Source organism: Ipomoea triloba, chromosome 4 (assembly GCF_003576645.1).
Source record: "Ipomoea triloba cultivar NCNSP0323 chromosome 4, ASM357664v1".
In the NCBI taxonomy this organism is placed as follows: Eukaryota; Viridiplantae; Streptophyta; class Magnoliopsida; order Solanales; family Convolvulaceae; genus Ipomoea; species Ipomoea triloba.
The window spans coordinates 25,250,122-25,263,411 of record NC_044919.1 but is presented as its reverse complement, the minus strand read 5'-3'; the positions used below and the strand labels follow the sequence as shown (position 1 = coordinate 25,263,411).

The 13,290-nt window shown below is 37.7% G+C and overlaps 2 protein-coding genes and 1 long non-coding RNA gene across 3 annotated transcripts; 1 reads left to right on the top strand and 2 right to left on the bottom strand.

Moving 5' to 3' along the window:
• Positions 1-3,660: 3,660 nt before the first annotated feature.
• Positions 3,661-4,638, bottom strand: LOC116016054. Its single transcript, XM_031256218.1, has 2 exons — positions 4,137-4,638; positions 3,661-4,034 (listed from the first exon to the last, which is right to left on the bottom strand). Exons 1-2 carry the CDS (start codon positions 4,636-4,638, stop codon positions 3,661-3,663), a joined length of 876 nt encoding a protein of 291 aa, XP_031112078.1.
• Positions 4,639-5,761: 1,123 nt separating this feature from the next.
• LOC116014737 lies at positions 5,762-6,814 on the top strand. The gene is made up of 2 exons (XR_004097467.1): positions 5,762-5,898; positions 6,295-6,814. It is a non-coding gene; the product is annotated as an uncharacterized LOC116014737 (long non-coding RNA).
• Positions 6,815-8,382: 1,568 nt separating this feature from the next.
• LOC116017548 (uncharacterized membrane protein At4g09580-like) lies at positions 8,383-12,491 on the bottom strand. Its single transcript, XM_031258160.1, has 4 exons — positions 11,765-12,491; positions 10,422-10,692; positions 10,149-10,319; positions 8,383-8,974 (listed from the first exon to the last, which is right to left on the bottom strand). The coding sequence occupies exons 1-4, from the start codon at positions 12,037-12,039 to the stop codon at positions 8,843-8,845; spliced, it is 849 nt and encodes a 282-aa protein (XP_031114020.1). The 5' UTR covers positions 12,040-12,491; the 3' UTR covers positions 8,383-8,842.
• Positions 12,492-13,290: the final 799 nt, after the last annotated feature.

Below are 13,290 nucleotides of genomic sequence, written 5' to 3'. Positions count from 1 at the left end.
CACGTGTCCGGAATGTAGTTGCACCTAACGTTATAACTAGGTGCACGTCATGTTATAACTAGGTGCACATAGGTGCACCCAGGTGCATAAATGTTAACAAGGTAAATTACTTGCACCTGCAAGTGAAAATAGGTGCACACGTGCAAGTAAAATGTATTACAAGTGCAAGTAAATTGTACAATGAGCATCAATACTAATTGCACCTAATGTTATAACTAGGTGCACTTAATGTTAAAACTAGGTGCACATAGGGTGCAACCAGGTGCATGAATGTTAACAAAGTAAATTACTTGCACAAGTGCAAGTAAAATGTATTGCAGATGCAAGTTAAATGTATTACAGGTGCAAGTGAATTGTACAGTGAGCATCAATACTAAGTGCACCTAATGTTATAACTAGGTGCACCTAGTGTTATAACTAGGTGCAACCTATGTTAAAACTAGGTGCACCTAGGTTGCACCTAGGTGCATGAATATTAACAAGGTAAATTACTTGCATTTGTAAGTGAAAATATTTGCGAAAATAAGTGCATGAATATTAACAAGGTAAATTACTCGCACTTGTAAGTGAAAATAGGTGCGAAAATAGGTGCACTTGTAAGTGAAACTAGGTGCACTTTTAAGTGAAACTAGGTGCACTTTTAAGTGAAACTAGGTGCACTTGTAAGTGAAACTAGGTGCACCAAAGTTCCAATTATTTACAAAAATGCCACCGCGTCATTTTTTTAAAATTGCATCTGATTCGTTGATCTGGACACGTGGACGGCTGTGGAGCGTTCTCATTTCCTACCTGGGCGAGAGTTTGCACGAGAGTGCAGCCCTATATATATATATATATATATATATATATATATATAGTGGCATTTTACATTTTAGAAGCAAGGAATCTTCCTTGAAAGTAGTGAACATAGCACAATCCTTTAGCTAGCAATTGTTTTTTTTTTTTTGAGGATAAAAGGAAATTTCATTAATTCAAATCAAAGTACAGATCATCGACAATGAAAGAAGGAGGGACGGAAGTCCACTCCTGATGCACAGACATAGAACAAGTTTCCCTAGCTAAACTATGGGCAACTCTATTCGCGGTGCGACTGACATGAGAGATAGCTACATCTGTAAGTGAGAGTAGCAAATCTTTAACATCTAGTAAAATAAGATCAAAAGAAGAGTCATCAACACTCTGCTTCAAGCTTTGAATAATTTGTAGAGCATCAGTTTCCACCTCCACTTGGCTGTAACCATGATCCTTGATCCAACTAAGTGCTTCCCTCACAGCCATTGCCTCAGCTTCCCTTGGGGTGAAGACGCCATTGCTAGGATGCTTCCGGCTGCAACAAAAAGACCATATTCATCACTAAGCACCCAGCCAAATCCCATGCGACCATTGTTGGGACGAACAGCTGCATCAATATTAAGCTTTAGGTATCCTTGGCCCGACCTCTCCCATTTTTGTTCCGGTTTGGTACTGGCAGCAGCATTGTTTCTCTCTCCCATGTTCACAATATTGATCCAGTCTGCTAAGTAACATTTAGTTCCTTCTACCAGTGAGCTTGGAGATGCCATCTTCCCATTCCAGATTTTATCGTTACGTGTCGTTCATATCTTCCAACATAACATAAGCAGCAAATCGCATTTATCAACGTCCAACTTCAGAATATGTAGGTCCACCCACTATGCAAAGGAGTTAAAACCAGAAGTGATCAAAGGAAGACCACTCATCCTCCACACTGCATTAGAAAAGTTGCACTTAGTAAACAGGTGCATGGCAGACTCATCCTTGACAAGGCACATTTGGCACTCTGCAGGGCAGTGGACACGTTTCATTCTCAAATTATCGGCCATGGGTAAACAGCTAGAGCAAGCTTGCCAAACAAAAGATTTGATTTTCCTGCGTATGTTGAGATTCCACATAGCAGTCCAAGGCTTTCTTTGTGATTGATCATATGGATTAGAAATACTCTTGTAACAGTCCTTCACTGTAAATGACCCCTTGTTGCCGACATTCCAGATTAATTTATCGTTCCTCTTTACTTGTGGTAGAGGTATACTCAGGATCAAATTGGCGTCTCTTTCCTCAAAGATGTCCCGGATCACTTTTGCATCCCATCCAGAGTTGTCAACCATCATTAATGCCGAAACCTGTGCATCCTGTAGAAAGGGGAATGGCGGTGTTTGTACCTTAGCATTATCACGGTCAGGTAACCACTCATCACCCCAGATCTTGACTGAGTTACCATCTCCAATTCTCCACCTACTATGCTTCCTGATGATTTCTTGGGTCTCAACCATGCTGCTTCATATAAACGAGGGGTTACCACCTTTCTTTGCTGTCAGAATGGAACAAGTAAGGAAGTATTTTGCTTTATAAACTCTTGCAACCAGTGAGGAAGGATTCTGCATAATTCTCCATGTTTGTTTAGAGATCATGGCGAGATTGAAATCCCTCAGATTTCTAAAGTTGAGACCTCTCCAATGACGTGCCTTAGTGAGGTGATTCCAAGCCATCCAATTAATCCCACCTCTACTCCCACACTTCCATTTCCACCAAAATGAGTTCATTGCTCTCTCAAGATCCTCAATAATCGTCTTAGGCAACAGAAATAAGCTCATGGCATGAAGGGGAATGGCTTGAATTACATTTTTCAGCAGAATCTCTCTCCCTACTCTAGTAAGGAACCTATTAGTCCAGCTTTGCATTCTCTTTATAATACGCTCCTTGATGAATCCGAGGATGCTTTTTTTATTCCTACCAATGATAGTCGGCAGCCCCAAGTAGTTACCATCAGCTCCTTCCTTGTTTACTTGGAGAATGCTCATGACCTGATCCCTCCTATCTCTGTTTACATTAGTACTGAAGAAAACAGCAGATTTGTTATAATTGATGAGCTGGCCCGAAGCCCTACCATAGATTTCCAGCATGTTTTTCAGAATTGTGCTCTCCACCTGGTTTGCTTTTATAAAAATGAAACTGTCGTCTGCAAAGAGTAAGTGAGATATCTTTGGGGCTCCTCTTGCAATAGAAATCCCATGCAGACCTCCCCTGGCTTCCAGACTTCTTATCATCGCACTCAAACCTTCTGCAATCAGAATAAAAATATATGGGGATAGGGGGTCCCCCTGTCTAATTGATAACCTTGGAAAGGAAAATCTCTCAACCCACTACTCTCCACAACAGCGGTGAAGCCTCTAATTAAAGGTTCGGGATGTGGATGTGTACCTCTTTTTTCTTCTTGGTAGAGAAGATCATTAAAATCTCCCATTACGAGCCAAGGTAACTCGCTTCTCGCCGCTAAATCCACCAAGAGGTCCCACGATGCTGCTCTTCTTGTCCTCTCTGGCATTCCGTAGAACCCAGTAAATCTCCAAATAAGATTATTTCCCGCAAGCTGAATTTCTGTGTCGATATGATTTTGGGAGAAGGAAGACACCGAGACTTTGGTTTCTTCCTTCCACAAAAGGGCCAAACCTCCTCCTCGGCCCACAGGTTCCACAGTGAAACATCCGTGCCAGCCCAGCTTAGTTTTAATACCTTGCATTTTATAATTATTGACTAGTGTCTCCATAAGAAAAATCACCACGGGCTTTCTCTGGTGGACAAGGTCCACTAATACTTGAACTGTCGAAGGGTTGCCCAGTCCTCGACAGTTCCAAGATAAGAAACTCATTGGTCTTGGCGGGCCTGGGGTCCAAGTCCCGCCTCCAGCAAGTTTTTTGGCTCAGCAAACTGAAAGGAGAAGTCCATACCCATATTATCTTCGTTTGTGGACTCTTCATGGGTTCGGCCCACTTTCCGTTTCCTTTGCTCCAAGAGATTTGATCCATAAGTGAATTGAGAAAGGCCCAAGTTTGAACTTGACTCTGTGGACATTAAATGGTTGGTCAGTTCCTTATGCTTTTCATTTAGTGTTGCAACACTCTGAACAAAGTCAGTTTGGTTGCTTTGATCTGCTGGATAATGCCCTTCCTCTGACCCGTTCTTTTTGCCTGCATCTTCTCCCTGTACATGCTCTTGATTAGCGTTCCCAAAAGTGGTTCCTGCATCTCCCACATTGGTCGACCGTCAGGGAAGTTCCTATAACAGCCATTTTTGGCCGAGGTTAGGTTGAACTCGCTGGCCGGAGGCCCTTAGTTCTGCACTGAAAGGCCTAACAAAGTCTTCAGTTACTCCTTCAAACTGCATGCTACAGAATCTCTCGCTATGTCCAATGATGCCGCAAATGAAACAAAACGTAGGGAGCCTCTCATACTTGAAGTCCACGTAAAATGCTTCACCTCTGTTCGGCTGGATCTTCATTTTCCGTTTGAGAGGTAGGGAGATGTCAATGCAAACCCTCACTCTCATAAACGGCTTCCAAAGGCCAGTCATGTTCACCTCGTCCATTTTGACAAACTCCCCCAGGAAAGACCCAATAGCTTCTGCCGTCTTCTTGTTTTGGAAGCTCCACGGGAGATTATAAGCCTGGATCCAAAACTCTGCATGGCTGAGTGGAACAGAGAACGGAGGGGTGTTGGGGTCAGCACGCTTCAACAAGAGTAAGCTATGTTCAAACGACCACGGCCCGTCCTCGATAACACGGTTCATGTCCCTCTCGTGGACGAAATAGAACACAAATAGGTTGTTTGTGACCTCCCTCGCCATCATCCCTTCCCAGGTCTCCAAATGGCTGCCATAGTATCCCTCAAGAAGTTGAACTTTATGGGTTTGTCAGTTAAGAGTTTTCCAACTAGAACAAAAAGGGTCTCGATCTCCGATTCTTCGTAGTTTTCTTCGTCAAAGTGGAACTCCGTCTCCTCTGGATCATAAAGGGAAAGGGCTGCACATTCCATCTCCATGCTTTTGGTTGCATTGCTGCTTGAAGCCATCACAAACAAAGGAACAAGGGATACAGAGGCCGAGAATAGTTTTCAAAAGTGATGTGGGGTTTGAGTGTAGGGTAGAGCAGAAGTGGTGGAAGTTCAGTACGATGAAAAGTATTAGTATGTTGGAATTGGTGAACACACAGAAACTTTAAACACGAATTGAATGTGGTAGATACTAGGTGAAAAGGCATTGAATAACATCACCAAACCAATGAAACAGTATTAAGGAATGAATAAATGAAGCAGAAAGTCATGAATGATCTGAAAAACTCGTCAACATGGACAAGAGAGAGGAACTCATCAACAGGTTGTTATTATCTCATTACTTGCTCAATCTTATTTGATTACTTAGCCTATATCTAGCCATTGATACTAATGTCTACTACCCATAGGTCCAAGCTTATACGTAGAAACTTGAATGTGAATAACCATTGAACTTTTTTTGGTAAACGAAATCATAATGGTTTCACTATTTTATTGATATGTTATATATATACATGATTGAGCATTTTTGGAAGTCATTAATGGAGGCTTTACCTTGATGAAGAAACGAAGCAAAAAGTGTAGAAAGGGAGAAATGCCTATGTTCTTGCATTCTTGGAAGAGTGTGTGAAAATGACATTTTGGAATATAGTGAAGAGTAATTTTCTTTAACCTGATGTTCTTCAAAAATTATATCATGAACTAAAGTTTACCTTACATTATGGATTCTAAAATCCAAGACGACATCATTTTATATTAAGGGTGTGTTTGGAAACCCGGTCTAGAAATCATTTTCCGAGTTTTTGTGGTGTTTGGCAAAGTGAAAAATATAAAAGTCAAAGGAAAATAAAGTCTGGTCAATGGAAAATGGATGGTTTTTTACGGAAAATGACTTCCCTTATTTTGGGGAAGTCATTTTCTTCTTCTTGGCCTCATTCGCGACATTCACGCTTCTTCTTCGCGGCATTCACCAACGCCAGAGCAGCTTCTACTTCAACAAAAGAGCAGCTTCTTCTCCATCTTTTCTTCCGTTTCGTCGCCATTCACCACCACCAAGGTATATTTCCTCCTTTTGTTTTCGATTTTGATTTTTTTTTACTTAGCTTCGGTGGCGGATCTAACAGATCTCGACCACCGGAAATGGTTTTCGGCTGCGGGTACGAAAACCCACAGCCGGAAACGTACTGGTTTCCAACTTGGAAAACTAGATTTTGAATTCAAAACTTCATTTATTTGCATATGAGAAATTGCATAACGAACCATTCCTGAAAATTTATTGCTTGAGATATCTCTGCAAAGCAAGTTTATATGTAAATAAAAATTGTTAGAGCTCTTCATTTGGTTAAGCAATTCGCACACCCAAATAAAGAGGATGTTCTGTTTGCATCAATCTGTGTGAATTTGAGGAAAAATAAATATAAATTTATGGACTAAATATGCTCTGGACTCGCAGGGTCCGTGCTTTCTTGTGTTTTCAACGGGTTCCGGAGCTCTCCCCAAGTAATGCTGGAGTTCTACAAGAGGATTGGTGGAGCAAAAAGTGTCTTGAATTTGCTTGAAAGTTGTGTTGTGATTCATGTGATGGTGTGTTGTAGACATTTTAATGATGCTTTGTGGTTGATGAAAGAGTTGATGATAAGGAAGGGATTTTGCCTTTGGAGATTTTGGGAGGGCTTATTGATAGTTATGATGTAGGTTGTGGGACTAATGCTGTATTTTTCACATTGGTTATGAGGTCATATGGTTTCGGTTCATGCACTGAATAATTTTTTGAATCATCTGATAAAGTTAGATGAGGTTGGTTGCTTTTGGCTGGTGTATAGGGAAATGGTTTCTTATGGGCATATGGAGAATGTGTATACTTATAATATTGTTATTTATGCCCTTTGTAAAGAATGTAAATTGTTTGAGGCAATTTATGTGTTTTACTGGAAGGTAAAGAGTGGAATAGTGCCAAATGTTGTTTCCTTCAATATGCTTATAGATAAAGCTTGTAGAATTGGTGATCTTGATTTAGCATTCGAGTTTTTATACTATGACAATGATTTCGGTATTGGGAAGATAAATTGTTGAGAGTAAAGGCATTATGATTGAATACAACTCAAATTTATGTTACATGAAATTTAAAATAAAAGTTATTATATTTTAAACAAAACATTAAAAATATTTCTTTTGGTATATAACAATTAAAATGTTGAAGTATACAATTCTGCTCATTTTCTGGAAAATGAACCAAACACACAAAGACAGTTTTCTGTTGTGCAACCAAACACGGGAAAGGAAAAGGAAAATGTTTTCTAGAAAATGACTCATTTTCCAGAAAACATTTTCCAGAAGTCATTTTCCTGCTAAGTGTTAAAACTGTCAACTAGTATATCATATTTAATAAAATCTGCATGTATTATTTTTATAATATTTTTCTTACATGTTCATAAACATAAACCTTAGCTTAATGTACATAAACACGAAACTGCATGCACATCACATATAATTCTATTCACTCGATACTATATTTATAATGTTATTTCTATATGTTCATTAAAACAAAGCTTAATGTACATAAATATTACACCATATGTGCATCATGTTTAATAACATTCATCATATACTATATTCATAATATTTGTTTGATCATAAATTTAAACGTTAATTTACATAAACACTAAATTACAAATACATCATATTTATTTTCATTCACTTTAAAGCTTAATGTACATGGACATTACACTAATATACTTATAAATTTATTTTTAAAAAATATGTATATCAATATAAGTGTGTACTGAAAAAATATAAGTGTTATTTAAAAGATTTCAAAAAAAATACAAATAGATACAACATACACCTTGGTTCATGATTATTTAACATACAACATACACCTTGGTTCATGATAGAATTATTGCTTGTTCTTCTGTCTCATTTTCCCTTCTATAAGTTCCAATTCCAAATGGATTTAGCCAAATTTAATTCTCAACCAGGGTATTAACTATTAACCCAATAAACATCTATGAATTTTAACACTCATTTTTTCATTTTAACACTCATTTTTTCATTGTGACCTGTTTAGTAACATATTTAATTTATCACTTAAATTTATTTGACTAATATTAGTTGTTTGACTTGATTAAACATTCAATATAAATGTTTGATTAATTAACTTTTTATAACATCTTATTGCTCCAAAATACTAAAATTCATAAATGTGCTTAAAACAACTTTTTTGATCAACTTTTTAAAAAGATCATTTTGCATTTAATCAATTACCAGCTAATTTACCAAACATCTTTCTACAATCAACTAATGTTATCAACTAGTCAAATTCACTAACCCAATCAGCTAACAGCAAACAACTATTTACCAAACAACCCTTTATCTTCATATCTCATTGGTAGAAGATACAAGTTTGCAAAGTAACATCAAGAATATTAGGACAAAACTTGCCATCATCAAGAAGACAAGTTTCCTGGTAATTATGGTAATTAGGATCCATTATTTATCCAACAAACTACAGCAAAATGCTGTACAGATTGCACACATATTATGACAGGCTAAATGCTAAAATACTTTTACTATTGATGAAAAAAATTCAACCTCCTTTTACATTGTAATATATATATATAATAAAACATATGGCTACATGGTCACTTTTGCGTATGAATCAGAAACCATTTTCATATCTAGGTATCTGGCACAAGAAATGTTACAATCAGCTTCTAGTTTGCTATCACCCAAATTACCGCCTGCCTCCAGGTTGTGTAAAACTTGCATACATAAATACAAAGTGAGCTGTATATTTATATTTCCTCATATCTCTAATCTTACCGAATGGAATGTTTGTTGGAACCCGAGACCAGCAAAGGTCACTTGTCTGACATTAGTTACATTCCCGCAGATAAATGTCGGCCTCCATGGATTGCTCCCATCTCAAATCCAAATGGTAGAAATAAGAACTATATGAAATTCGTGTGGCTCTGGAGGGTAGACAACGCTCAATGATGGCTTCATTCATATATCCGCTTCCTCTTCAAAAGGGTTGGTAATATAATGATAGAACCAATAAGGAAAAGAACTACCAACGTTTTGAAATCGTACAGATCTTTGACTGATTTTAAATCCCCAAGAGCAAGGCCAGCCTGATTATTCAAATGATGAAAGCAGGAGAAGCTATCAGATTCATTTGACGGAAACAACTTTTAGAAGCATTATCAATTATCAATACTATGATAATACAAAAGAAAATGTTGTCCATTTGAGTTGTAAGCAAAATCACTAATATGATGAATCAACAGAATGCTTGTTTGTTGTTCATTTGATCATGTCATATTTCCTTCACCCAATGTTATAGTTCAAATCCTGAATTTCTTCAGGCATAATCAAGTGATTTTATAATGGTAACCCAAATTATGCCTGGCTTACGTTAGATGCTGTACACGAATATATGTCCCCATTACAGAGAATGAATCATGTAAAACAAGGATTCACCAACCATATCATGGCACTGCTAAGTGTGGATATTCAAATCTTTTTAAAATTATTCTTCTTTAATGTTTATTATTACTCTGAATTGCTTTATTATTAGATCTTTTTAAAATCCATCCTAACCTGGTTTCACTAGCGTTGAGAAACAGAGGGCAACATATTTGTCTAGCATACAGATCCATCACATTGTCTCAAACAGGGAGTTTGTGGGATAAAAGAGAAGGGTAGCAGTGAAACCAGGTTAGGATGGATTTTAATCTAATAGCATTAACTTTGGTAAAGGATAAATATTCAAAATTATATAAATGATGAATGGAGGACTAACAGGCTACTCCTATACACAACCACTATCTAACAATACAATAAGAGAGTCGAGGGGGTAACCCCGTAGCCAAGATGGCAAGAGATCCACGCTTGTAACTACAAGGTCACAAGTTCGAATCCTTGCACCCTTGGTTTGAGCCGGTCAGCAGTCAGCTATGGGTAACCTATGTTGGGTTACTTCCTTGTGGCCCTTTGCCGGCTAGGGTCACAAGTCGGGGGGTTGTGGGGGTTTCCCTCGTCATCCAAAAATAAGAGTCGAAAGACCACATATATATGTGAGTATGTGACAGAGACTTGGTAATCTATCAGCTAAACACCCTAAGAATAGCAAGGACTTATGTCTTTTGCCGCATAAGATCCCTTGGTATAACCCAAGAGAGAGGTAGCAGCTGTTATTAAGTGTTAAATCAACAGTGCAATCGTAAGATGCAACACAGTACTGCCAAAAAGAGACAAGCAAAAAAGACAGTCAAAAGAAATCATAAATAAGTTGGAAAGACTTACCCTGACAGTAATAAATGAGGCAGGAATAAGACCAATCACCGTGGCCAGAAAGAAAATGTGGAATGGTATATCCACTATAGGAGACGCCAAATTGATAAAAAGGTTTGGCAACGTTGGAGTTACCCTCAAAAAAAGCATGTAGTTGAGTAATTTATCCCTGCGCTTGGCTATCTGCAATTACAATATTAATATTAGTATGTAGAAAATATAGGGCATAAAACTAATACTCCGTAAAATACAAAATAAGGTCACCATTTTTAAAGTTACAAATACCTCTGATTGGAAAAACCTCAACTTGTCAGGCCATAGTGAGTGAACTATAGGCCTTCCAAGTAATTTAGAAAGAAAGAAGCAGGATGATGCACCAGCCGTAGCATTAAAGACAACCAAGAAAAGCCCTCTAAGAACACCAAAAAGTGCTCCAGCAAGTAATGACATAAAAATGGTCCCAGGAATCATGAATGTCTGCATAAATATGTATGTTGAGCAGTAACCCAAAATGAATCGCATTGGGTACATATCGGCATACATAGCTAGGTGATCCCTGAAAAAGAATATTACAAAGTGTTTACTTGAGACATTAAGATTAAGAAAAGAAAAGATGAGTTTTAGCATTATGAACTGATCACAATTAAGATTGGGACACATTTTACTAAAAAATGATTAATGGATAGATGGTGAATACTGAAGAATCAAGGTTCAGGGATGAATGTCTAAATAGTTACGTAGTATTACACTAATAGCATATACACCAAATTCCATAAGGACATGATAGGACCAAAATATATCCTCACTCCCTTAAAAGGGCAATCACCAGAGATTGTAAAAATGTAAATCTTTAATATTGTGCTTCTGAAGAAATTAAGGAGCTGTTAATGAACAACTTTTACTTTCATAAAATTCTCAGAATATTACCAAAGAAATTTTTGAACCACAAAATTATTATTGTGAACAAAGGAGACAACTGTTCATTACAAAAGGAAGTGAGAACACAACACACGTGAATAATATCTCATATTTCCTGTATAAGCGTGTTGCTCACCCATTGCCACCTAAAATTGGAGACCGCCTCTAACAGCACCACAAAAAATCCGTTATCAACCAGACACAAACATGATGAGCCTTGCAACAACTAAATTCAAGCTGATATTTTTCTCCATTCAACTTGGGAGAAATCAAGGCAATCAAACATTCAACCATTATTCTGCAACAAGTATAGATGGTAAAGAAAAAGATTTGAATACCCAGACTACTTCTTTGAGAGATAAAAAGTACCCTTTGGTCCAATTGGACTAGATTAGCGAAAGGCCATGAGTGCTAGGAAAAATTGCAATTTGATTTATGGATCAGTAAAAATAATGGTTAATGAATTTGCAGGAACTTCCTGAGCTGGTCATAAAGGAACACCTTTAGAGGAGAATGTGTAGCATAATAGCATAAAAGTGAAGATAGAATAACACACTCGAGATTCTAGTGATTAATAACCATATTATAAGTCACACAATGTTTAGCTACTTAACCAACATTTTGACATAAAAACAGAATCAAATGAAACAGCAGAAGCACAAAAACCTCCCTAGTTAAATAAATAATAATAATAACAATAATAACCATACTTGAGCATCCGAAGATCAGAAATATTACGAGGAAGCTTGAGTTTCCCATAATCGGCAGCAGGCATTGTCAAGTAGATGCAGAACAAGCCTGTCAAGCACACCATGAACACCCCAAGAGCCGCGGCGAACTCCCAACGGCTGAGCAGGAGCTTGCCCTCTTTGTAACGTTTGGCTGTCGGCGAGTCCGAGGAATAGGAGTCCGACAAATCGAGAATCTTCTCCTCATCTCTGACCAAGCGCGCCGTGTCCACCACCAAACTCCTGGGCGCCGCCATTGACGACCACAACACAGATAGATGACGATCTTTGTGGTGATGACGATCCTATGCTTCACTCATTTGGGCAGGGCCTCGTCTAGGGCTTGTTGATCCAACAGGAAATGAAGAAATCTAGGGTTTCTGATTTCCGATTCAACAAATCAGTAGAAATTTTCTTTAAAAAAATTAAAATTCCCAAAGAGAGATTGAAGAAGATTGAATTTTTAGATGAAAGACAAGAAAACGGAAGCTGAAATTGGAGGCAAACAGGAAAAAACACAAAGGTTGAAGTATTAATTAGGAATTGGCAATTTGGGATATTTTCTTGGAATCCATTGGGTTGTTTGAATTTTTGTTCAACTTGGATTTATGACATATGCTCCGTATATACTTTTGTTGAGAGAGAGAGAGAGAGAGAGCCATAGATGAGCTTGAGTCAACGGAGGTCGGTGAGCGGGCTGGTTCTGGTGAGCTACAGCCCATCAGGCCAATGCCAATGTTTTTGACAAATTTTATACCATCTATTATAGTTTATCTTCTATGGTAGATAGGGCTATTAGCGAACAGACCTTTCGATAAATTACTCGTGTTTGCGTTCGTTTATGTTCGTTTATTAAGGTAAACGAACATTAACAAACAAAATTTGGAACTCGGTTAATAAACGAACAGAGTCTGAACAGTGGTAAGCTCGTTTGATAAGTGTTCGCGAACAAGCTCGTTTGTGTTCATTTAGTAGTGTTCGTGAACAAGCTCGTTTGTGATTGTTTAGTAGCGTTCGCGAACAAGCTCGTTTAGTGTTCGTTTAATAATGTTCACAAACATATTTACAAACACACACACACACATATATATATATAATTGTTCGTGAACGTAGATTATTTATTGTTCACGAACAAAATATGTTCATGAACATGTTCAAGTGTTTGGTTATTATGTGTTCACGAACGTGTTCATGAACATAAATAAACATGTTTGTGAACGCGTTTGTTAACGTTTGCGAACACGTTCGTGAACGTTAACGAACGCTTAACAAACGAACACGAACGGGATTTTAAAAAACCTTAACAAACGAACACGAACACGAACACCCCAGAATCCTTAACAAACGAACACGAACAACCTCCGTTTGTTTATGTTCGGTTCGTTAACAGCCTTAATTGTAAATCTGATTCACAATAACATTCAAACCAGTATGTCTATCTATAATTGAAATATTTTTTTATATACTTAATAGTTTATGTGCCTCTAATTTATTTATAAGCACATACA

Coding starts and splice junctions, on each gene's coding strand:
- LOC116016054 (XM_031256218.1), bottom strand. CDS start 4,638: ATGGCGAGGGAGGTCACAAACAACCTATTTGTGTTCTATTTCGTCCAC. Junction 4,035..4,136: donor AGACTTTGTTAGGCCTTTCA/GTGCAGAACTAA, acceptor TGGGAGATGCAG/GAACCACTTTTGGGAACGCT.
- LOC116017548 (XM_031258160.1), bottom strand. CDS start 12,039: ATGGCGGCGCCCAGGAGTTTGGTGGTGGACACGGCGCGCTTGGTCAGA. Junction 10,320..10,421: donor TGAGGTTTTTCCAATCAGAG/GTATTTGTAACT, acceptor TTGTAATTGCAG/ATAGCCAAGCGCAGGGATAA. Junction 8,975..10,148: donor CCTCATTTATTACTGTCAGG/GTAAGTCTTTCC, acceptor TTGAATAATCAG/GCTGGCCTTGCTCTTGGGGA.